Source organism: Perca flavescens, chromosome 11 (assembly GCF_004354835.1).
Source record: "Perca flavescens isolate YP-PL-M2 chromosome 11, PFLA_1.0, whole genome shotgun sequence".
NCBI classification, from domain to species: Eukaryota; Metazoa; Chordata; class Actinopteri; order Perciformes; family Percidae; genus Perca; species Perca flavescens.
The window spans coordinates 28,686,357-28,712,043 of NC_041341.1; the positions used below are offsets into that span (position 1 = coordinate 28,686,357).

General features: G+C 42.3%; 2 protein-coding genes across 4 annotated transcripts in view; both read right to left on the minus strand.

The window, feature by feature from the left end:
* Positions 1 to 19,217, minus strand: part of ptpn4a (protein tyrosine phosphatase non-receptor type 4a) — an 85,972-nt gene extending 66,755 nt beyond the window's left edge. Inside the window, exon 1 of the mRNA XM_028591898.1 lies at positions 18,704 to 19,217. The gene's annotated coding sequence lies outside the window, so the exon portion shown is untranslated. The remainder of the gene's footprint in view (positions 1 to 18,703) is intronic.
* A 2,216-nt stretch (positions 19,218 to 21,433) lies between these two features.
* Positions 21,434 to 25,687, minus strand: tmem177 (transmembrane protein 177). Of its 3 annotated transcripts, none has more exons than XM_028591314.1 (3): positions 25,601 to 25,687; positions 24,422 to 24,682; positions 21,434 to 22,450 (listed from the first exon to the last, which is right to left on the minus strand). In XM_028591314.1, exons 2-3 carry the CDS (start codon positions 24,620 to 24,622, stop codon positions 21,722 to 21,724), a joined length of 930 nt encoding a protein of 309 aa, XP_028447115.1. In that variant the 5' UTR covers positions 24,623 to 24,682; positions 25,601 to 25,687; the 3' UTR covers positions 21,434 to 21,721. The 3 variants fall into 3 exon arrangements, with proteins under 3 accessions (XP_028447115.1, XP_028447114.1, XP_028447116.1); XM_028591313.1 differs by having other exon boundaries at positions 25,486 to 25,672; XM_028591315.1 differs by lacking the exon at positions 25,601 to 25,687 and adding an exon at positions 25,079 to 25,447.

Consider the following 25,687-nt stretch of genomic DNA (forward strand, 5'->3'; position numbering starts at 1 on the left):
TCTGCATCTCCTGCAGCTGATCTGAGCTGGACTGAAATGTGTCCATAGTATCAATGCTGTACCGTCTCCAAAAGGTCACTTGCTCAGGCACTGAAAAGAGATTTGCTTGATATTTTAACACCGACTTCTCAAGGTCTCTGTGGGAAAAATTACAATACAGCCTCATCTAAAGGCCTATTTTTATTACAGACACTTAACAAACTGAATAAATGATGAATGACACAATATCACATGATGATGATGATGATGATGATGAAAGATGATGATACACAAAAGTATAAAGTAAAAATATATGCAAATGAGTGGAAAAGTAAAAGACAGTGCTTCAATTCCTAAAACACACGGTTGTCTCGTTCACACTAACTGTATATCCTCATGCTCACATACAAACTCGTGTACAACATTACAACATCTGAAAATGAATTGCTTGGGTGCCTTAAGCACAAATGTTCACATCTGTGAGAAACCGTTTTTGCCTTTAGCATGTTGTACAGAGCTGCACCTGCTGTGGCCAGTGTGTGTGTGTGTGTGTGTGTCCACGGATGGGACATACTGTAGGCCTACAGTGTCTGCTCTACTTTGCTGATGAAAGGGATTCTGCTTCATGCATAATTCAGGAAACCTGAAGCTCTGTGTGAGTTTTAGTCTATGCCATACCCCTCTCTCTCTCTCTCTCTCTCTCTCTCTCTCTCTCTGATATTTTGTGATGATCGCCCAATCTTTTTAAGTCAAAATGACTTCAACAGCAATTGCTTAGCAGTCTGCTTGCGACTTATTTAAAAAAAAACACTGCTACGGTTCGTCTTGTCTACCACGTTGCTTTTTGTGCCACATTGACATGTCAGACAGCAGCATGGTTTTGACCTGCTGCGGTACAAGCTTCAATGTTTCTGCAGCTAGGGGGGGGGGAAAAACGGAGGTGGTTTTTCTTGGTTGTGAGAAACCGTGTGTGGCTAGCAGTATACTGTGAATGCTCAAGATAGAGGACCTATACATTATCTTAATATAAAATCAATACATTTAACTGCAAACTGGCAGGCCCTGCTGTAACACAAGGAAATTCAACAGAGAGGAGGAGAGTGATTTCAAGAGTTGATGATTAAACTGTTTGATTGACTGTATTATAGAGCTCATGTAACAAGGCGCATGTGTGTGGGAGAGGTGTTAGGATGTCTCTGTACCGCTGGTTGTATGAAAAGGGTTAAGATGAAGAGATGGAGGTGGGTGGAACACATTGTGGTTGGTAAACAGGGCCAAAACAGGAAAGCGTGGGCCCACCTGACAATCACCTCACTGCCTGTACAATGTTTCCACGCTGTAGAAAATAAGGTTAGCTCTTGGTGAAAAAATACTGAGACAGCAATTAGTTGCTTTTTTTTTTTTTTTTTTGCATGTCCTGAGGTATGAAGGCAGAAATTGGTGTCTGGATTAATCCCTTCCAAGGCCACGGTTTTCTTTCTACAAAATGCCAAGGGACGTGCTCATGTATTGCTGTTAGTACAGACGATAGTGCGGTGGTTTCCAAAAAGCTAATATCAATATTAGCAATGTCTTTGTTGTATACATGGTCAAAACATACATCAAACGAGTATATTTACATTATGTACAAATGGATTATCAAAACCGTTTCATTAGCCATGGAAAGGATGGAAAATTTTAGCAACTGTTATTAAGAGTTGATGTATTCTGTAGCATTTAGCATGGTTAAAATTGCACTGGTAATGTGCATAGACTACATGTTCTTTGTAGCGTTTATAAGGTTGCTGGTCTGGATCAGCGGAAGTATCTTTAAGGATAAAGCCTGATATCCGGCGCGTGGCTCACATGCAGGACGTCCGCTCACCATGTGTTGTCGTTTATAAAAATCTCTTTGCTAAGGGAAACAACAACCGTGCAACAAGGCAGGCCCCGCTTGGTTTTTTCGGGTAATGATTGTAAAGATTTACAAAGAATGAGTTTATGGCATTCACTCTCTAACGGGGACATTTTGGGACCGATTGGGTAGGGGATAGCTGTGGACGGAGTACACACGGCGATACACTGGTAAGAGCAAATGATGTTTAACCATGTATCCAGCTAATTTAAAGCCACACCAAAGCACTTTTCCCGCTTCGGTACCATGGTGGCCCAATGCAGCATGGTGGCCCAATGGTTAGCACTGTGGCCTCACAGCAAGAAGGTTCTGTGTTCAAATCCAGGTCGTTCCGGGGCCTTTCTGTGTGGAGTTTGCATGTTCTCCCCATGTTTGCGTGGGTTTCCTCCGGGTGCTCCGGTTTCCCCCACCATCAAAAACATGTACTAGGTTCTCCAGCCAGTGCCCTTGATCAAGGCACTGGCTCAGATCTGGAGTTGGTCCCCAGGCGCCGTCATTGGCTGCCCACTGCTCCCTTGAGGGATGGGTTAAATGCAGAGAATGAATTTCGCTACATGTACGTGTATGTGACAAATAAAGTACCTTTACTCCCTACAGGTTGGAAGTAGAATTGTCCATTACATTACATTATGCAAGTTTGCCAGATCGGGTAGCGGATCTGTAGTTTGAATGAACTGGACAATGTGATGTAAATGACAATTCCGCTTCCAACCTGTAGGGGGGACCTAAGGGGGAAAAGTTCTTTAGTGTTGCTTTAAAAGGTCCCCTTGACATGCTCTTTGGATGCTTTTATATAGGCCTTAGTGGTCCCCTAATACTGTATCTGAAGTCTCTTTCCTGAAATTCAGCCTTGGTGCAGAATTACAGCCACTAGAGCCAGTCCCACAATGAGCTTTCCTTAGGATGTGCCATTTCTGTGTTTGTAACTATTGAGCAGGAGAGGGGGGGGCAAGGTGGAGGGTGGGGGTGTGGCCTTGACCAACTGCCATGCTTTGCTCGTTTTCAAGCCATGATGTCTCTCTCTCTCTCATGAGTGGGCCAAATTCTCTGGGCGGCCAAAGCAGAGAAAGGGGAGGTAACCTTGCTCCTTATGACCTCATAAGGAGAAGATTCCAGATCGGCCCATCTGAGCTTTCATTTTCTCAAAGGCAGAGCAGGATACCCAGGGCTCGGTTTACACCTATCACCATTTCTAGCCACTGGGGGACCATAGGCAGGCTGGGGGAACTCATATTAATGTTAAAAATCCTCATAAAGTGAAATTGTCATGCCATGCAGGGCTCTAGAGTGCGACCAAGATTTTTCCTAGGTCGCACCGGTGCACCTAACGTCCTCGCATCCACTGCCTCTCCACTAACGAAGCGATGTCGTTTACATCGATGTGGTTTAATGTTGCGTTACATGACCCATTCCTTCTGGAAAGCCGTGCCTGTGTTTGGATCTCTCCTCCGCGCAGCCCCGCCCCCATTCACTCACACACCGGCCGGTTCACCTGCAACATGGAGAGAGACAGCGCCGCCGGTCCAAACTGCTTACATTTGTCTACAGTTTTAACTGTTATTAACACAGCTGTATATTGTTAAGTATGAGAGGGAAACCTGTATTGGTACCAGTGTTTCCGCTGGTAACTCTCAGTTATTGCGGCCGCCACGGCGAAAAACACATCAGAAGTTATTAAATGCAACTAACTTCAGTTCGTTTAGTAATACGGAGCCTGCTGGATCATAGTTCATAAAAATGCAGCGCAGTGACAATACGGACATTTCATAGCCTACACAAGTCGGGTGTAACGCCGCTGACCCGCCAAAGCGCATTCGACCCGTGCTGGACCCATTCATAATGAGTCAGCCATCACTCTGTATATACCTAAATAAAAATGTTAGGTGCACCAGTGCAACCAAGGCAAAAAGTTAGTCTGGAGCCCTGCCATGGGACCTTTAAACAGCTCACGTAATGTGTGAACAGTTAACTTCATGTATTATTGTATTTGGCGCTTTCTTCTGCAGGCTGCAAATGTCCCACCAAAACAAGTTCCTTCCCGAAACCATTTTGCAGAGTCACCGTCGCTGCGTCCGGAGCTTAGCGAGAGGATTGTGATCAGTGTTAAGAAATGCAAAACAACACAGAAAGTTCTTTTTTTCTCCTCCTATGCTAGAATGTATCTAACGGTGTAGCCAGACCTTACTCCACAGCGCTATGGAGATAGGTCTGGCAATGCGAGATTATAAGGTTACGTATGTAGGCCAGTACAGGTTATGTATTTGTGGTGGCGTTACCAAACAGATGGCATTTCGTGTGCATAATTGACCTGGTATACAACAACCTCAAACAGAGTTTCAAAAACATGGTTTAAACAGTGCATGATTTAGCCTGTTCTGCATTAATCTGATTTTACAAAAGAAGATTAGTGAAACCCCAGACCTAAGTGAGGGCTTAAATGAACCAATGAAACAGATTCAACTTCAGAGTAATGCTGTTATATAGTGGAATACTAGTAATGCTGTAGAGAATAGAAATGTGAGCAGGCACTGAGAGCCACCAAGCACGAGAAACACAGCACACTGACTTTGCCTGACTCTTTTCTGTGTTGTTGTTTGGGTTATGGTCTTTGTAATTGACTCAATGTCACTGCAAATAAGGGCCGCCCCTCAATGATCTCTCGAGAATAAATAAAGGTTGAATGAATTGATGTTGTGATGTTGGTGGAGTAACATTTATAAGTGCACTGTTTATATGCATGTCTTTTAGCTACTGTTTTTATTAAAAATGTAATTAGGGCTGGGCAATATATCGCTATTATATTGATACATGAGGCTTGACATAGTCTTACATTTTGGATATCGTAATATGGCATAATTGTCTTTTCCTGGTTTTAAAGGCAACATTACAGCAAAGTCAGTTATTTTTCTTACCGGAATGTTCTAGCAGTTCTATTATTTGCCGTTACCCACTTAGTCATTTTATCCACATTACTGATGAATTATGTTATCAAACACTTCATTGTGTAAATATTTTGTGAAAGCACCAATTGTCAACCCTACAATATCGCCGCAAAAGCTACAAACAGGCATTTTGTGAACGGGCACTGCACTAGTAATCTAAAATCCCTCTAAATGCTTTTGTTAGGTCACCTTGCTCCTATTGAACACAGGCACAATAGCATCCCATTCATTTCCAACCAGCACACACAGCTAAGTGTTTCTAGAATTGTATTGATGCTGGAGTTGATCAATGAATGAAGGTGCTTTTGTTACACTCGTGTAGCTATGAAAATTTAACAACTCCTCTGAAAATCAATGCACTGCAATTGTATTGAAACGCGACCATCATATACCAAGATATGCACACACACACACACACTAAATAAGTGCCAGTCTTCAACTGCAAGCATCTAAAATTGGCCTTACAATGGCCCGTAGAAGAGACCTAACAAACTATAAAGTAAAATTGTTGCCACTGCTCACAGTAATAGCTTAGCCAGTCTTATTCAGTTGCTAGGTTAATGCTTGACCAAGAGGTGCTCAAACATGCACAGATTCATAGTCCTGTAATTAATGCGTCATAGATTAAAGTGTCCCAGGAAATGTCATGTATTGTCCTCTTGCTAGGAGCTTCCATGCTGGCATAGAGGCAGAGAGAGAGAGAGAGAGAGAGAGAGAGAGAGAGAGAGAGAGAGACAGCCAGAGCCAGCCCCTTGCCTCATGCTGAAATCAGAGAAACCACAAGAATGTAACAGCTTCTGTTATTATCCCTCCCTGCTGCCTGGCTGCCTGCCCCAGAAAAAGCAGCGAGGCAGCCTGTTTCTCCCTCGCTCACAAACTCGCACACAATCCTGTTCTCATCTCTGACACACGCACGCACACACTGATTCTCTCAGGGTATGGTTGTCCACTTTGCGCGCTTTCAGCACACACACAGACACTGTACTATAAACACACACACACACGACCAGACTGCAATTTGTTTTTCCAACTGAGAATTGCTGCAAACCCAGGGCTGTCATACACGTAGAAACATCTAGACCAATGGCCACAGAAAAAAAAAAACAAGCTGATACAGGACATAACTAGCCAGTAAGACACACAGTAAAATAGATCAATAGACTGAAAGACCGACCCATTGATAGACTGTCCAATATATGGAGATTCAGCAAATTGTGTTACTGATCAAGTCAAGCCAATGCTAAATAGACACTTCAACATGTCAAACGGTTACCAGTTACTTTACAATATATTGTTCCTTTATTGTCTTTTTGATATAGAACGTCCTGAGGGGGAGTTGTCCCTTTTTATCCTCAATGTACGCCATCGCCATCTTGCCTCCGAACATCAACATAAACTTTAAGTGAACGTGAGCGCTCCGGCGCTGGACTGCTGCGCGTCAGAAATATTCTTTTCAAAATAAAAGACTGTCCGAAATCAGATGCACATTAAGTATTATTTATTTAATTATTTACTGACACAACCTTTCCCAAAATGGGTCCGCGACCCACATTTTAGTTACAGTGTCTCCATACATGGTTGCTAAATGCTTTTGTGAAAAAGTTAGCTTGAGCCCTCAGGCTGTAAGGTAAAGTTGAGAAAGGTTAGGCCAAGATGTCAACAAAAGAGCAAAGAGAGATAGATGTGATTTTCTCTGTGTGTCTGTGTGTCTGTGTGTGTGTGTGTGTGTGTGTGTGTTGAGTACGCTAGCTAGGATGTGAGTGTAGATTAGATACTAATATTCAGCAGCCTTGAAAATGTTGAAAACTGTTGTTTTGGGCCATGGTTGTCAGATTCAGCTCCATCCCAGCTATGGCATGTAACCTGACTGTGTGACACAAGTGGTGTTTCCTTTACTTAAAAGTCAAAAGAATATAGTATAACCTCTGGAAATGTCCAGAATCCAGTCTATTGGAAAGGATTCCTATTCGTTTAAATGTGTCTGTGTAGCAGGTCGGCCGATATGTAGACTATAGTTAGTTACGTTACGGAGAGAATTACTGTATAGAGAGACAGAAACTACAAACACCTTTGTCTTGAACAAGCTGGTCATGTTGGACTACTAGAATCCCAGAACAGTAAAGGTAAAAAGAAAGAGGAGGAGGAAGGATGGGTAGTAAACAAGCTTGACAGTGGAGACGTTGGAAGCAGTATGAAATATAAAAACAGTCCTGTGTTTTTATGCTTTTGTTGGAGTTGGAATATGGAACGCCTTTGCACTTCCTCCACACATCTCCAAGCAAAACAAGCAGCGGATGAAACCAGGTTTTACCACGTAAACTGTTGATGTTCCAGATATAAGCCTGTCAAGTGTCACACAAAAACACACTGCCTGTCTGGGGAAAAAAAAAAAAAAAAAAAAAAGGAGAACAGGAAACTAAAGATTTAGGGGCCGTCCACACGGAAACGCTTTCGGCCGATTGTCCAAACGAATCCTGTGAACGCACTGCCTAAAGATGCGCTTTTTAATAAAAAAAAAAAACCTGGTCCCAGGTTGAAAAAAAGTCGAAAACGCAGAAGCCGCATACTTGCGTATCGACGATGTCATCGCCACACGGCACTGTAGCGTCGAAGGTAGCATATAGCTAGCTAGCTTGTGTTTGGTTTCTTCTTCTACTGTACTGCATGCTCCGCCTCTTCTTTTCCGTTTTTGGTGAATTTCTGTAACAGAGCACCACCTTATAGGCCTGGCATATGCAGTAGCGTGTGGAGTCATTGACAAATGCATCCATTTGGACACTAACTTTCTTGGAACGATGCCAGGGAAGAGATGGTTTTTGGTACGTGTGGACGTGGCCTTAGAAACATTGTAGAGATGAAGTATTGGAGTAACTGAAACAGGTTCTATAACGCCTAATGTCCCTTACACGCTAGTAAGTAATGTCATCTAGTTAAAGTGATGGTTCGGAGTAATTTCACCCTAGGGTCCTTTGCACCATGACCTCACCACCATGAGCCAAACACCCCCCAAGAAGCTTTTTTCACCTGGGTCTAACATTGGGAAAGTTAGCGTTATCAGCTGAATAGCTTATTAGCGCAGGGGCTAATGGACCCAGGTTTGTATCTCGTAAATGACCCCACTAATAATGCCCGAAATGATACCAAAGGTCTACTGTAGTACAAATAGGTTATGCACTCATAAAACGATGGATTGGAAATTTTGTAAGTACACCAGAAGTTTATGTAAATAACACTTGCCTGTTGGCTTCTGCTCTCTGCTGTTGTTGCTGCAGTAAGACGAGTGCTTAGGGACGTCTACAAATTACAACACCGAAAAGAGATGCAACAAAAATATTTAATTTAACTTTTTTTTTTTTTTAAGTTTTTTTAAGTAAGTAAGTGCTGTAGTATAACTAGCAGGAGACAAGTAATAACTGAGGTAAGTTTGGAGACATTACCTTATTTAATCATTAAATGAATAAATATTTTTGTTGCATCTCTTTTCGGTGTAGTAATTTATAGACGGCCCTAAGCACTCGACAGCAGGTAGCAGCAGCAGCAGAGAGCAGAAGAGAGCAGGCAAGTGTTCATAAACTTCTGGTGTATCTACAAACTTTCCAATCCATAATTTTATGAGTACATAACCTATTTGTACTAGTGTAGAAGTTTGGTATCATTTCGGGCATTATTAGTGGGGTAATTTACGAGATACAAACGTGGGTCCATTAGCCCCTGCGCTAATAAGCTATTCAGCTGATAACGCTACTCTACACTAACTCTCCCAATGTTAGACCCAGGTGAAAACAATTCTGGGGGGTTGTTTGGCTCGAGGTCATGGTGCAAAGGACCCTAGGGTGAAATTACTCCGAACCATCACTTTAAACTCTGGAAAACAGTGTTTTGCTTTAACCCCAACTGGTCACATCTCAACCTGAGATCGCAAACAATGAAGCCTTGCTAATTCTCATGACACGGCAGAATAAGGAGACGAGCCGAGCGCAATCCATTTTTGGCTCCAACCCACTGTTCTTAAGCAACTGTGTCCTTTGACCTCCTGAGGTATTCAAGGCTCTTTAAGCAGCTGTTTCAAAAAGGCAGACCTGAGGATCTGAAGCTGACACACGCACACACGCTCTAAGCTCAGGTTGCACAAGCAGCAGGTTATAAAAGGCCACATGGCAATAGGTCCACAACTCTTCGCTGAGCAAATTACAATACACCTTTAGTAAATGGTGCGTGTGTGTGTGTGTGTGTGTAAATGGTAGGGCTGGGAATCGTTCAAAAATGTTCAACACCAATACAAGTGCTGGCACAGCACATTCGATACCGGTTCCTGAACAATACTTTTTTCGATACCCATTTCATAAAATCCATTTTTAAAACAAATTACAATATTACAGCACAAATCTTGTTTTCCCTGTGCATAAGGTAGTGTCTCTCCTGCGTGCCTCTACGACGTGTAATGTTAGACAGCTAATCACAAGCATTAGTAGATCTTGGTACAAGCACGCTGCATGCTTATTGGCTCACTGACGCTGATGAGTATTACTCCAGGTATTGAAATTTTGTCTTGAATGACGAGGCATTTTTAGATACTCGATAGTACTATGGAGGCTCTTCTGTCAGGGCCTAAAAGTATCTAAATTCGGTACCCAGCCCTAGTAAATGGTGCTTGGAGGGCATGTGTTGCTTGCTGTGTATATGCATTTTTGGGGAATAGTGGGAAGGATGCTAGTGTAGGAAAGGACAAGCCGTAACACGCACTGGAGCATAACTCTTGAGTAAAGAGATAGGAGGCAGCTGTACTCACATACCTGAGGAGTGTGAAGGTGGGGGTTGGGGCTGCAGTGGAGAGGAGTCCTCTCTTTCGGATGACAAAATGTTTAGGTAGAATCATTCAGTGGTCACTATATAATCATATGACATGGAGCAGTGGTGGTCAGGAAGCACTGATCTCATCATCGTCTTCCATCCATTTTGACTCTAGCCTCAGTCGGAGGGCCGTTTGCATCTGAAAGACTTGTCTCTGGTTTTAGACGCTTGACCAATGTTGTGTTCCCACTGTATGGTACGGCTCTGCACGACTCCACTCGCTAGTTTTTGGTACCATCTCTTTTCTCTTTTTCCACTGCGGACAAATCACTGTCGGAGGGATTCTTCAGCTGATCGCCATAGCGACGCCTCGTGAAACTGCCATGACATTGTCTTCAACATGACACTCGCTGAATCCTTTCCACTGGCGACTAAACAGAGGAATGTCTGCACGTCGCTATTGACGGTAGCTTGGCTACTTAATTAATCTGGCTATATAATTTGTGCAGGACGTCCCGTGTTACACTAGTGACGATCCCCTCTGACCAATCAGTGGTCTGCAGGGTTTTAACTCGACTACTCTACGTGACTCTGCCGCAGGCTACGGAGAGGAGTAGACCCTTTCACGGAACAATTCTTAATGTTGCTGTACAATTCATTGTCTCAGAAGTAATTGCGATTAACAATATAATTGTCTCTTTCAGTCAAATTGAAAAATATTTATTTATTTATTAATTTTACAACAAATCTTTTGGTTAGGTCACTTTTATGTGAACCAGATAATATAATAACACAAGTGCACAGCCTATTATGTAAACTACGCCTCTTTATTATCACACAACATTTTTTCTAACTGTATCCCTCCCCCCCTTGTCATTGTTGTTGCTATTAACGTGTATAGGGGTCGAGTGCCAGCAATAGAAATAATAATAAAAATATGTAGTCCTCCAAAAACAAAAAAAGGTGAAGGGTGGCGATAGTTATTTAATCAGCGAGTTTGTCAGGCAGATTAGCTCAACAGTCTGACCAATCATTACTTCCAGTATATAATTACAATTTGGCATATCTAAACAAAATCAACAATTACCATCAACAGTCATACCCCTTAGCGAATGGTTAAAAAAAGAAACCACGATTATGTAAAAAAAACTGATAATTATGTAATAATTGTTACAGGCCTAATTGTAGCATCCGTGGTATGTATACAGCTTTTTTGTTTTACCAATATAGCCATTCATATATTCCATCCACCCATTGACTCCACTCAGTTACCCCTGTGCCGTTTGCACACCTGTCCAGCCACCAATCAGTTTATCTGAAGGTCATCTCTGCATCTATCCATATCATCTCCATTAAACTCATGTTAATCCTTTAATGTCTTTATTGTGCGCGGTCTTAATCCAACCTCTGCAAGGCTAGCCAAGTCTACCTCACAGCCCCCGAACTACAACCTAGCTAGCTTTATCTCCTGGCTCTGTTGGCATAATCTAGCCGTGCATTTTCCAGAAATTGGGTTGGAACACACGAGTGACTCATAATAGGGCAGAACTGATGATGAATTACTACAGATATCTAGAGCCACTCTTTATGTTGCCAAGGCCTAAAGGCTTGTGGGCTAGTGGAGTAAAACCTCAATCTCTCTTACGAAATCAGAACGTTTTGAGTCATTTTGTAGAAAAAAAAAAATTACCCAACAGACAGCAATACTCCACACAGGGGGTATAAGTAGTCTGAAAGATAGAGAGATCTCCAAGAGCCTGTAGAGTAAATTTGTAATGTGATATGCACTACAAGTAACTAAGCAATTTGTTTCACTGTCAGGGACAAAAAATGTGTGCTTAAAAGGTCCCATGGCCTGAAATTTCACTTTGAGGTTTTTTAACATTAATATGAGTTCCCTCAGCCTGCCTATGGTCCCCCAGTGGCTAGAAATGGTGATAGGTGTAAACCGAGCCCTGGGTATCCTGCTCTGCCTTTGAGAAAATGAAAGCTCAGATGGGCCGATCTGGAATCTTCTCCTTATGAGGTCATAAGGAGGAAGGTTACCTCCCCTTTCTCTGCTTTGCCCGCCCAGAGAATTTGGCCCACCCATGAGAGAGAGACATCATGGCTTTCAAATGAGCAGAGTTGCAGTTGGTCAAGGCCACACCCCACCCTCCACCTTGCCCCCCCCCCTCCCTCTCCTCCTCAATAGCTAAAGACACAGAAATGGCACATCCTAAGGAAAGCTCATTGTGGGACTGGCTCTAGTGGCTGTAATTCTGCACCAAGGCTGAATTTTGGGAAAGAGACTTCAGATACAGAATTAGGGGACCACTAAGGTCTATATAAAAGCATCCAAAGAGCACCATGTCATGGGACCTTTAATAGAGGGTTAGGGATTTGTTACGGCCATTACAGCAATATGGAATCACGAGACCCGATTTCTGCTACACTTCAGATATTGTGTGTACATATAGTCGGAATTCTCTCTGCTGTTCGGTGAACCTGAATGTAACTGATGGTTTCAAAGCATTTATCTATGTATTTAGTGTGTGTAGGAAGTAGGGGGTCTGTCTCTAGCTCCTCTCTCTGGATGGTTAACATGAGGTTTCAGCTGATCAAAACTGAGAACATAATATGCAGTTTCAGCTGATTAGTTATGCATGTTCCAGATACTTCAACACTGGGCACACAGAAAGAGAAAGAGAGAGGGAGAGAGAGAGAGAGAGAGAGCGAGAGAGAGATGACCCTGATCTAATAAAAATATGCCTAAAATGACATCTTAAAATGGAAAGGAGAGCTACAACCACAACAAACCCACGTCCTATGAAAAAGGTACTACTGGGTGATTTCATAATTTTCCACAGAAATGACACAGGACTCCTTAGAACATTCTTATGTAAGCATGAAGAATCACTGTGATCTATATGACAACACTTCCACTGTCCAACTACGAATAAATGTTGCTTCCTCCTAAATAAAAGAAAAGGCTACTTCCCTGCTTGAACTGAACCCATCTACACCATATTTACTAGGCCACTGTTATTTTTGCCAGAGTGTTCACAGGCAGAAAATAATTATTTTTAGTCTGGGTTTAAAATTTACAAACGTAAACATGACCGATGCATCCTAATGACAGTATTCTTTACTAATAATCACAACTCATTAATATGGCACTACTTGCTTTTAATTTTGGGACTCTAGATCTGTCAAGGCACCTTCGTCCTGACATTCTGTAGCTGTGGTATCTTGCACTGAATAAACACAGCTGTGTTTGGGGCTTGGGAGATGATTTTGCTAAAGAGTTGTGCCATGTCCGCCCCAGCAACAGACCACTAACTAGCTGCCTTTCTGGGCGCTATCTGGCTGGGTGTTTAAGTGAATGGAAGGCTGTTTGGCTGGTTCTCCTAAGGACTGCCAGTCAGACTGAAAGCACTGGTCGATCAGGACAATGACGGTGATCTGAGGGTGCTACCAGCCTGTGCCACGTTAGGCAAAATTGTATTTGTGCCGCCTTGTGCCCGAATTAGGCATATTTGTAAATGTATGCCGACTATTTTGCCTCCCATTTCAGAGTGACTTATTGGCAGTAATGTCCCTTCGTGCAATTACTGATGCAAGATGCACAGCATTCAAGAAATAAGATGACACAAAATTACCAGTAACTTGGCAACAGTCGGGTCGGTGTGCAGCCACTGTAAACTGAAATGGACGAACTCTGTCCATCAGTGGCTCTGCTTACTGCGCTTCCCAACTGCAAATAGGACTGTGAGCTTTCCAAAGGGTTATAATAGAATGGGCATGCAGCTGGTCCTCTTGGTTAAACATGAACAGGCTGCTCTTTGACAGGGCTGTCACAACAGTCCGTATAGGTCACAGCGAGCCTGGTCCCACTCAAATAAAGAGGAGGATCTTAAAAAGGCTAGTACCACTCAACTTGAAACATGCACAAGTGTGCGGTCTTAATAATCGAGTCATCAGTTTGTGTAGGGGGTGATAAAAAGGAACTTGGTAACCCTGCATAGACAACGAATAAAAACACTACATTATGGTCACACAAGTGAAAGTCAATTACTAATAACTTTTTCTTTTTCTTTTTTTTTTTAAAACATGACAAAAAGGCTACCATCATTATGAGAAGGCGATGGAAATGGATCTAATACGTAGAGAGAAGAAAACATCAGGCAAACTGCCCTTCACTGGACACCAGATGGCAAACGTAAAAGAGGCCGACCCAAGAATACCTGGCGCAGGACGGTGGAGGGAGAGCTGAAGACCCTACGTCACACGTGGGGCTCTATAAAGACACTGGCCCAAAACAGACAAGAGTGGAAATCCTTTGTTGTTGCCCTACATGCCAACAGGCATAATGGGCAGTAAGTAACTTTTTTTTCATAGCTCTTCTGGCAATGGATCCAAGCCTACCAATGGAAGATACGCAAATACTAGCATCTTTGAAGCCTGATAACGTATCTTGCCTGCAGCACCCTGCCAGCCGTCTTCTTACCAACACTGTCAGTTAGCGCCAATAGCGAGCTGTCAGCACTACTGAGCACCACGCTGAAAGGTAGGGTGTGTCTTTCCAACGTGGAGACTAACCAGACCTAAGGTGTCAGACAAAGATAGGGAAAAAGGAAGAGTCAAATTAAAACTCACAGCAAAGAGGGGATAAGCGGGCAAGAAAGGCGTAAGTGGTGGAAAGACAGAGTCAGAGAGACAGAAACTGAAGCTCAGGGTGCATAAAGATGACATCCGCCTGGACTGACACAATTATGAGACTAAACAGAAATGCAGCATTAAAACATCTTACCTAAGGAAATGGTGTGTCCCTACTAAACATTGACTTCTTGTATGAAACGGAGGATCTTTAGGCACATAATGTTCTACACATTTTGGAACGTTCTGTGCTCCAAGCCCTTCCCACAATGCATACACATCTCAGCTGTACCGTCAAGAACAACGATTGACCTTTGACTACTTTGCTATGTGAGCTGGTTTATGACGTTTAACCAGGAGGCTGACCTCTTTATGCATCTTCTCTACAGGCACCAGTCAAACCTGTGGAGACACAGCTGTAAAAATGGCATGATGATAAATTGGGGGTGAGAGGTCTAAGGACATCAAAGTGGACATTCATTTGCTGCACCTCCCAGCTTACCACATTAACGCTAATGAAAGAGCCTAATGCTCGCACCACCTACCAAAGTATTGAAGATATTATAGTGGGAGCAGTAAAACTGAATTAGTCAACAATATTCCTCATTTAATATAGATTCTTCAGTTGTAGCTGAAACAACAGAAATATCATCAAGTTGGATAAAATAAGAAATTCCTTGCACAACTCAAGGTAGCCTAATTTTTGCCCTTGTTGTCAAGCGACAGGCAATGTTGACCAACTAATTTTCAAACTGTTGTGGAAATAGTACAGGCCTGCCGGCTTTGCCCCAAGACTGAAAATAATTTTAACTAAAGTAAGGCCTTTGGCAAAAATGATTAGTCAACCTCTGATTCTAACAATAAGCAGAAATGACTAAGAATTGTTGAAAATAAAAAAGGTACGGGTAAATTACAGTTTGCTCTTGCACCACGTCCACATTTAAATTTAAGCAATTTGCTTTAGGATCGGACTATACTACTTAACTCCTGATTTGCTCCCGTGGGATCCCCCTGCCCTTTACTAAATTTAGCACAAAAAGTAAGCAAATTTGTGTTTGGTAGATTATTTCTCTGTGGTAACAATGCCTTTTGGTAATAAATCTTATACCGTTGGAAAGCCTGTTTCGTTCCCTTTCAAATGGTGCCCCATTTCTAAGAAACGTGCATTTGTGGGATGAGCAGCAGCGCTGAGTATGTGGGTTGCGCCCATGAAAAATGATGTTGAGAACACTATGCTGATTGCTGCACCAATAGAGTTAACACCTTTTGGTGGAGGCAGTGTGATGGTGTGGGGCGGCATCTCCCTCACTGGAAAAACGAGGCTTGTCATCATTGGAGGCAGTCTAAATGCAGAGAGATATAGAGATGAGATTCTGCAACCAGTGGCAATCCCATATCTCCACAGTCTGGGACCGAACACTATCCTCCAAGATGACAACGCTCGCCCCCACAGGGCGGGGTTTATCAGAGACTACCTCCAGAATGTGGGAGTGGAGAGGATGGAATGGCCTGCCAGCAGTCCTGACCTCAACCCCATTGAACGCTTGTGGGATCAGCTTGGGCGTGCCGTTTGTGCCAGAGTGACCAACACAACCACGTTGGCTGACTTGCGACAAATACTGGTTGAAGAATGGGATGCCATCCCACAGCAGTGTGTGACCAGGCTGGTGACCAGCATGAGGAGGAGGTGCCAGGCTGTTGTGGCTGTGTATGGTTCTTCCACACGCTACTGAGGCTCCCGTTTGTGAAATGACTAAATTGTTAAATTGCCAATATGTCTTGTTTCTTCAAACTTCAATCATCCAATCCACCAAACGAGTCAATGGCAGAATAAGCTGTTTGGCATTGGCAGAGAAGATTTGACAAATTTTTCATTTGCTAAACCCACATACTCAGCACTGCTGCTCATCCCACAAATGCATGTTCCTTACAAATGGGGCACCATTTGAAAGGGAACTAAACAGGCTTTCCAACAGTATAAGATTTATTGCCAAAAAGCATTGTTACCACAGAGAAATAATCTACCAAACACAAATTTCCTTACTTTTTGTGCTAAGTTTAAGCATGTGCAAACTAACCCCACTACCCCTGCCACACCTGTGCCTCCTCGGTCTTCCAGTATCCATATGCTCTCCTCACTATTTCCTCTTACGCACACACACACACACACACACACACACACACACACACACACACACACACACACACACACACACACACACACACACACACACACACACACACACACACACACACACACACACACACACACACACACACACACACACACACACACACACACACACACACACACACACACACACACACACACACACACACACACACACACACACACACACAACCAGGGCCATTGCCACGGGCAATTTATTCCTCACCAGCTGAGTCCATCCACTCCTAAAACTCAAGGCTTCTTCCGGTTTGGGGAGAGCAAAAGCAAAGAAATGTAGTTCAATCCAGGATTCTCTTCAGCACACCATTTATGAGTTTATATTAGTAAATAAAAATGGTTAGACTGCACGTAACAAAATCCATGAAAATAACCTTTGCTCAGCCTTATTTAGTCATGTTTAAGTGCCCACTGCACAGCCTCCAATCACACTGTATGTTTCAGCTATCAGATATGGAATATGTGGGATTGTGACTTTAAAGAAACCTGGATGCCCAACTCATCTTTACACTGGCTAAGCTAGAAATCTCTCAAAATAATACTTACTACCACAGCTTTAATATGGTGGCAATCAACAGCCTACAACGGTGTCCTAAATAAAAGAAAAAGTGTAACATTCAGGCCTAATTCCCAAGATAAGTAGTTCAGCAACATCAGCCTCAGACAAGGATTCCCAACCATATTCAGGTTAATACCAACATAGGTCAAAGTTACCCATTTTTTGGGACCCCCCCATCTGCTAAGGCTTTTGTTTGTATGGATTCCTTCAGAAATGGATACTGTGGAAAAGCTATTGTCAAAGCAATTGCCACTTAATCTTACAGATAAAAAAAAAATTAAAATTACATAGGATATAGGCTATAAGGTATGTCATGTGGGTTGAGGGTGTGGGGGGTTCTGGTGCCCCTTCACAAATCCCTGAGGACCCTGGGACACTTGGAACACTGAACCCAGCTACTGGATTTCATTCACAATTCGTCTATGCAGCCCCTAACTGAGATCCCATTCAGAACCAAATGTGACTCTTAAAGCTAAGACTCTTTAGATAGAGAACGAGGCAAGAAAGAGCCAAGGAGGGAGAGATCGAGGCTAGACAAACACGACAGAGCAGGGTCCATATGATCTCAGCAGCGGCAGCAGACTGTCAAGCAGCAGGCAGCAGAGGAACCGACGGCGACCCAAAAGATGTGGCGTGGATGCTGGAGGATTACGTCATCGAAAGAAAAAGGAGGACGCCTCATCACAGCAAACACTCACTCACATCACATCTATTACTTAACACCACACAGTGAACAGCTTTTCGGTCAGCAGACATTCGTCCTTTTCAGTCATTGAAAAAAAACCTACATGCATTTTATTTGAGGGGTCTGTATTCGCTAGGTATTAACCGCTGATGCTGTATGATAAAAGAAACGCATTAGCTGCTCAGTCAAACAACACATTCAACCGAAATACGGGCAAAGCAAATCACTCAATAATCACTAATTAACGGTTATTACATAGGATATAGGAATGTCATCTGTAACCCTTGTGTTGCATTCCCGTCAACCTTGAAAGAAACACTTATTTTTTCGACGCCTTTTTTTCACAGTTTGTTTTTGCTTTTTCAAACATTTTTAATTGTAAATTTTTTCTTCTACACATGTTCAGCGCTTATTTCTACGTCCCATATTTTCTGATATAAAACAAAAATTGAAAACGGGTCAATTTGACCCGAAGTCAAATCCACATCCGTAACACAACTGACGCCGCACTTGTTCCACTGAACCCCAACTAGTCTCTGTCATTAAAGGGCTTATTGTGTGCACTGTATAATGAATGAGCTATTTACGGCCTATTTAACTCAATTATAAACGCCGATATGAGCAAGGCCGGACAAAGTTTTATTAATTCAATAAACCTTAAAATGCAAACCAACACTGCGCACATTGGATTAGCGACTGTTTCGCAGCTACGTAAAGTAAGCTGCAGGACATTGAATGGGCTGAGAAGCAGCTAGCTAACAAGCAAGCTACACAACTATTGAGGTTATGGAATAAAATGTGTATTACGGCTTTCTATTTCTTGAGGTGAGGTCACAGTCACACAGACATTAGTGTAATAACAAAACAGGCCATTTGGAGAAGCGTTATCCCAATGTTATTTTCGCAATTTTAGCCTTTTAGCTGTGCGAGGAGCAACTTGGATAAAAGTGACAGCGCTAAGCTAACTAGCTAGCTAACGTCAGCTGGCTGTATAAACTGGTGGCCTGTGAGTAAGTGTCTTTCTTACCGTCATAAACTGCTCCAGGGGCGTCCAGTTTTTAAGGAATATAATGTTTGCCGTATGAGAAAATGTTTTGTGTAGGGCCGATATAGCCCAAACATCCAAGATCAGTTTACCCGCTGCCGATGAAACCCGAGCATCATCATTATCATTGTCTTCATCAGTACTTGGAGTCCGGCGCTGCTTCACACACATCCATCCAGCAGAGCAGGGCCTCCTCCGGGCTCGACCATGCGACTGGCTCGGCGACGACGGATAATCCACAAGACAGGAGCCCCCGCAGTAACCATTGGCTAGACACGGCGACAAGCAGTCATTTCAGGTCGAGAGAACGAAAAATATATTCCCACGCATGCGTAAAAATAAGGAAAATGTGATAAGCGAAAAGGTTACAAGTGAAAATCTTTGGACATCAAATCACAAAATAGGCAAATGATGCGTTTCTGACTTTCCTAACATGAGCCTATCCGTTGTTGTCAGCGTCCCCCGGTCTCTGCAGCTGCTTTGCCTGCCTGCCTGCCTGCCTGCCTGCCTTGCAGCATAGCTTGACGTAATGGCGCAAACCGAGCGCACAGGGGCGGGGCCACGGAGCGGGAGGCGCGCTGTTTGTTTATGAGTGCACCCAACTGCTCCAAAATAATCTGGCTTTGCGTCGAGGTAACAGTCGGGTATTATCTTAATATGGACTGCAAAATGTATGTGTATATACTGAATAACGTAACAGCACATGTGGAATATGTTTAATACATTGCAGAATGTTTCAATTATTTCGATTTGACATGATGTAAAATATAAAGAAATAAAACAAATCACATATTACCATAGCTGTAGGCAGTTATCTGCTAGTTCATAGCCTACAGTAGGCTACCTCCCGTCTGATTAATAGAAAATTAGGTGCTGCATTGACAATGCAGTTTGCATATATTCTGGTATTATGTATTGCAAAATACTTGACTGCTTTATTTTTTAGTATAGCTCAAACCCTTTGGATAACAATATATAATGTACTCATACAGATTTTTTTAAAGGCCACCAGAATAGAATATACACATACTTTCTCAACTTTCTTTTCTACAGTGTTTGCGGAGGGATACTGTAATTTGCAAAGACACACACACACACACACACACACACACACACACACACACACACACACACACACTTGGATTTTATCCTCGCAACTGGAATTTATTTTTAACTTGAATGAAAACATTTGAAAAGAGACATTTCCCACAGGCGTCTTAATTTCAGAAAGAATATCATTGTGTGACTTTCAAAACTATTTTTTCTTGTTCCCATTCAGTTTATATGCAAGCCTGCCCATTCAGACCAAATGAATCTGTAGCCCTGTCATTCATAAGACACTGTTAAAGAACGATTGTAACAAATGGTGAGAGTGGTAATGTGGGCTGTACTGACCTCAAGTGGCTTAAAAAAGAAACAGCCTACAATGCAACTAACAATGGACCATTGTACACTCTGTTGGGCATAAAATGAAGTAAGCAGATGAAGCGGAGTGGTGAGAACAAGACAATAAGCCCAGTGTGGTTGATATGTATGTTTCAAAAGCCACTTTGTAGTCATGATGGAGTAGTCGTACGCAGTATGAACCGATAATAAGGGGATTTATCTTGGTACAAAAACAAAAACATTTAGTCCACATATTGGGGAAAGCATTTCTTGATAAGGAGTGTAGGGTGTCAAAGCCCACAATCTGCCGCATAATCATGGATCTGGAACAAATTCTGCATCTTGCTCAAGGGCCCTCTGACTTGCTGTCAGAGAACACTGAACCCAAGCTGTCCTGATTAAGAACCTCCCTTTACAAAGCCATCTGCATGCTTTTTTTTGGGTCCAGATTTTATCAGGACGTGTGCCTTCTAATTTGAAATCTCTTGACCCAAGAAAAACAGTGGATTCCACATGGTCTCCCTAGGGACAATGATGTAAAAAGTCAGTGTGTGTCTATCTACAACACTATTTAACGAAAGCTGCCAAGCAGCGATGAACGGACCCTCACACGTCAATGCGGCCGTGTATTTCGATGGCCGTCGAACAATGCACGCAATATTTTGACTAAATTCCCTCCATGTAGGGCATAGCATTTGAAATTACATATTTCAAATTGTGCACCATTTCTTGTGTCCACTATGTTGCGCTAGAGAACACACTATTTATACTTCATATTGCTGTATATCATGTTTCAACCACATCATGTAAATTTCAGCTAAATCAAAGGATTTAAATTATGCTTCTATATTTAGTTCAGTCCACAGGGTACAAGATCGGAAACTGTAATTAAAACGCCATATCTGAACCTTGTTAATATGCATACAGACGACCTAAGGGAACTTGGGTGCTATATGATGAGTTCTGAGCTACAATAGGCTGCATATTAACATTATTATCGCTAAACAAATTAGGTAGGGTCATGCAAATGATGCGTGATGCACACAATGTTACTTAACTTAAGGGTTATTTGAGACCTGACCTAAGAAGGATAAAATAATGCTGCTGTTCATTATAGTGGACACAATTAGACGTTATTCATGAGGACAAATACATGGCTTTAGGAATAAAAAGCACAGGGAAAAAGCTTTTATCTAAGCGTTGGGATAAACACTCCATTAACCAGTTCCTTATCATGAGGTCTACTTTAAGTATGCCCAATGGATGGTACATACAACTGCATTGTGGGAGTTCATTGCTACACACCAAAACATGAATCTGGAACAATAAAGTTTGTCTTCATTTTAATAAGTAGTACAGATAGTATAAGCGCTAGTCTGTCCATTCCATCATAACAATCCAACATATTTTCCTCCATAATGGACTTATTACTTAATTCAGTTTGTATATTTTAATTCTTTTGCCCGTGGTATTTTGTTCTCAAAAATGCTCAGGAACTTTGCTATTTTTCAACAGTTTATATAAATATAAGCACAACTTAATTTATCATTATAGGTTCAGATGACATCAACTTTAATTCTCAACACCCACCCCATCCACCCCCCTGAATTCTTTTCAAGCTTTTTCCTGTCTCAGCAGAGTGAGGATCCCTTCCCTCCTAGATGTGTACGGTGTGTGTTTCATCTTAAGGAGGTGAGCAGGAAACAAGTTACCACTCGGAGCATACATCTCCTCTCCCTTCTGTCCCATCAGGGTGCGCAGTGTCTTGTTTCTGGACAGAATCTTATCGTAAAACTCCACCCCTCCTTTGGCATAATCACGGGACACTCCTGCCGCTCGCCGGTCTGAGCTATAGTCAATCCACTGGCTGACGGCATCCGAGGTGAGGAAGTAGGACACGGCGCCGAGCCCCAGCGCCAGAATGTTCACACCCCCGCGAAGTAGTGGAGGCCCGGCGTGGAGCCCAAACAACTGCTTCATTAGCACGCTGTACACCCAAACCCCACCCAGGCAGAACGGGGCAACGGCAGCATTTATCACAGGTCCTCCGGACTGCAAGCGGGCCACTTCTCGTGCTATGGCAAACTTCTGTGCCTCAAGGGAAAACACCAGAGCCTCCTGGAGCGCTGAGCCAGTTTCGCTGCTCCAATCCACCGCTTTGCCGTTGATGAAAATGGTGCGGTTGGTGATTCCGCTTGGATCATCGGACTTGCTGTTAAAGTTTGCTGGGATGCCAATTTGGGCCCTTGAAAGCCAAGGGACACCAGCACCAACCGGATGGAACCCAAAGGAAGCGAAGGCAGAGAAATTCTTGGGGGAGCTGACACCATAATCCTTCAGCACCTACACATGACAACAACAACATCATCATCATCATTGGCTTTTGTACTCTATGTCACCGCACATTGTGATACTCTATTTCAATAGTGTGGGTAGAGGGAGAAAATATCTAAAAATCGGACGTACCTTGAATTTTTTCCGACAATTTTTTTTTAATCAATTGCTTTCCCTAGAATCAATATTTTTTATTTATTTATTTTTACCAATGATTCACCTACATATTTTTTTGTTTATGCGGTACTGCTGACGGCAACTACATCATATCCGTTTGCCGCAAAACAGAGGGAAAGCAGAAAATGCATGTACTTCTTTACTAATGAAGTAAATATCAGACTGACTGACTGATGTGATGTGCTTCTTCTTAGAAAACAGTTAGTTTTTAGAAATGTCTCATGTTACATTGTCTCTAGTGTATTATTCAACTTTTTTTTTGTTAAAGAAAGAAAAGAAAATCGCAATACTCAACACTACGCAATCACAATTACTTCTAGAATCGCAATAAATAAATACGGGATACAGGGGACTTTTACAAGGCGTCCTTAAAGTCTGTTCTTTGCCCTCCAGCTTTCTCCCAGCATGTAGATTGTGTTACTAGAGGGAAGAACACACTAGATCATGTATACTCTAACATCAAAAAAGCACACAGAACTGCACCTCTCCGTCACCTGGGCCAGTCAGCTCACATCCAACTCCTGATCCCAGCATAAGTCCCGGTCAGAAGGACTATACAGCCAAGTAGGACTATCAGAACCTAGACTGACCCGGCCCTGTCCCAGCTCCAGGACTGCTTCCAATAAGGACATGGTTGTGTGCAATATGTTACAGAACAGAGCCCTTTGTTTATGGTTATGATTTCATCTTGCTTGTACATTTTCCCAAGAGAACCACCAAAATAGTCTCCGAACAGGGCTTCTTTTAACTTCTAGAAGGATTTTAAAAATATCGTCTGAAAATCGATATCCCAAAAAAATATCGAGATATTCATTTTTTTCAATATCTCCAAACCCTAACTGCGAGATGCATAAACACACTGTGACGCGCTCAAAATGGTATTGCAATGATTTATTCGTCCACACGTAAAATACAACTAGCACTGCAAATGTAACGTTACTTTGTGAGTCGAAATAAGCGCGTTAGTGCGGCGGTCAACAGATAGTGTTCGCTCCCAGGCTCACCCTCAAATATATATATTTAATGTATATTGTTTCCTATTATTTAATGTATAATCTGTATGTGTGCTGTGTGTCTGATATTTTTTCCGCTGCAACACCATTGTTTCCGTTTTTTGGGATCAATAAAAAAAAAAAATCTATCTATCTATCTATCTATCTATCTATCTATCTATTTATCTATTTATCTACCCCCCTCTCTGTCAAAGCCCCCCAAAAAAAAACAGGTGAACAGGTGAAGCAAACAAATGCGTTATTACTTCCGCTCAAACCACAATGAAAACTACCACCACCGACAATATAAGTGCACAATATAATAATCAATAAACAACATAAATGAGACCATAAACAACATACAATATGTAGCTCCTACACTTTGGGTCTTTATTCTCATCTGTACCATCTGAAAGTAAATATATTCAATAATAATAATAATTTATACTTTATCAATCCTGCAAGGGGAAATTACAATGTTTTTCATTCTGTTGTTATTACACACAAGCCTTAGATTTTGGATATCGTAATATCGTGATATGGCATAAGTGTCATCTTTTACTGGTTTTAAAGGCTGCATTACCGTAAAGTGATGCACTTTTCTGAACTTACCAGACTGTTCTGTTTTATTATTTGCCTTTTCCCTACGTAGACATTATGTCCACATTACTGACGATTATTTATCTGAAATCTAAGTGTGACGATATTTTGTTAAAGCACCAATTGTAGAATATCGCTGCAATATCGATATCGTGATATCTGATTTTCTCCATATCGCCCAGCCCTAGCAGATAGGAAAACAAAACACTACCTGCTGGAAAACCTCCTCAAGCTTTTCAGACAGCGTGACCGGTTCTCCTTTGAACCAGGCCTGATAGAGTGGACGGTAGGACACTTCAGGGAGGACATGGTGGAACATGTTGGCAGCAAAGACCCCACCACAGCTCGCAATCATCAGCGGAGTCCTGTACTTCTGAAGAAGCACTGCGTACTTGAGGAAGCGAGACGCCATGCCACCTCTTTGTTGTATGATTCTGTGTCAGTTAGGTGCTGCAGTATCAGTAGGTGGGATCTGTGAAGGAGGCAGACATTATGAGTACACCAACAGGCCTGCAGGTTTAAGCTATGCAGGGAACTCAGGGAAATCCCTTCCCTTTTCAAAGTGGTTAAGTAGAGTTGTCTCTCAAAGACATTTCAGGCAGGGATTTGAACCTTTGTTGCCCAGTTGAAGGAATAGCATCCATATAGCATCATCACAGACCATATTCAGTTAACAGGTGCACACGACTGTACTTGGTCATTATGTTTTTAAGGTTAAAGAAGAAGACATTAACACAACATGGGAAGATACTAGCTTACACATTGCACTATGTTACTGTATGTTCCAGTGCACACATTATAAAGCAAACTCCAGAGATTTCACCTCATATCAGCAGTCACAAAGTGGGAAAACAACATAATGGTAAACCTTAGGAGTTGTCTTTTCCTGTCGCATTTCACGACCATTTTCTGAATTTATCGGACTCTATAGGTTGAGTGAAATGACCGATGAATCTCCTGCTGGAGTTTGAAGCCCAAATTACATGTAAGACGTCGACAGTCATACACAAAAGAAGTTAGCAACTGTGTTAGTATCGGGGCTGTGAGTCAAATACTGCTAACATTAATATATCTCCTTTTCTCAGCTCTGCCGAATTGAAGTTAGCCTAGCAAGACATGTCAATCATTAGCTCTAAACACGCAGCGCTGTAAGGTCTGGCAATGCGAGACAAGCATTATATAATGTCGCTAAAACATTAGAAAACAATACTACTGCTGGAAACACATGCTGGACACATTGAACTTTAGTTATTTTATTTCCTACGCATTACCTACATTGTTAAGCAACCGTACGTAACTGGGAATGTCCCCACTGAATGCAAACACAAAGCGGATAAAAACAAGTCTTTACTTTCTTCTTCATAGCAAACAAACACCTTCTTAAACTCACAAGTTCTCCTCTTATTTACAAGGACAGCCGACCTCAGCCGACATTATGACATGTCCGTAAAGCGATTTAGCTGTGGTCATGGTGTTG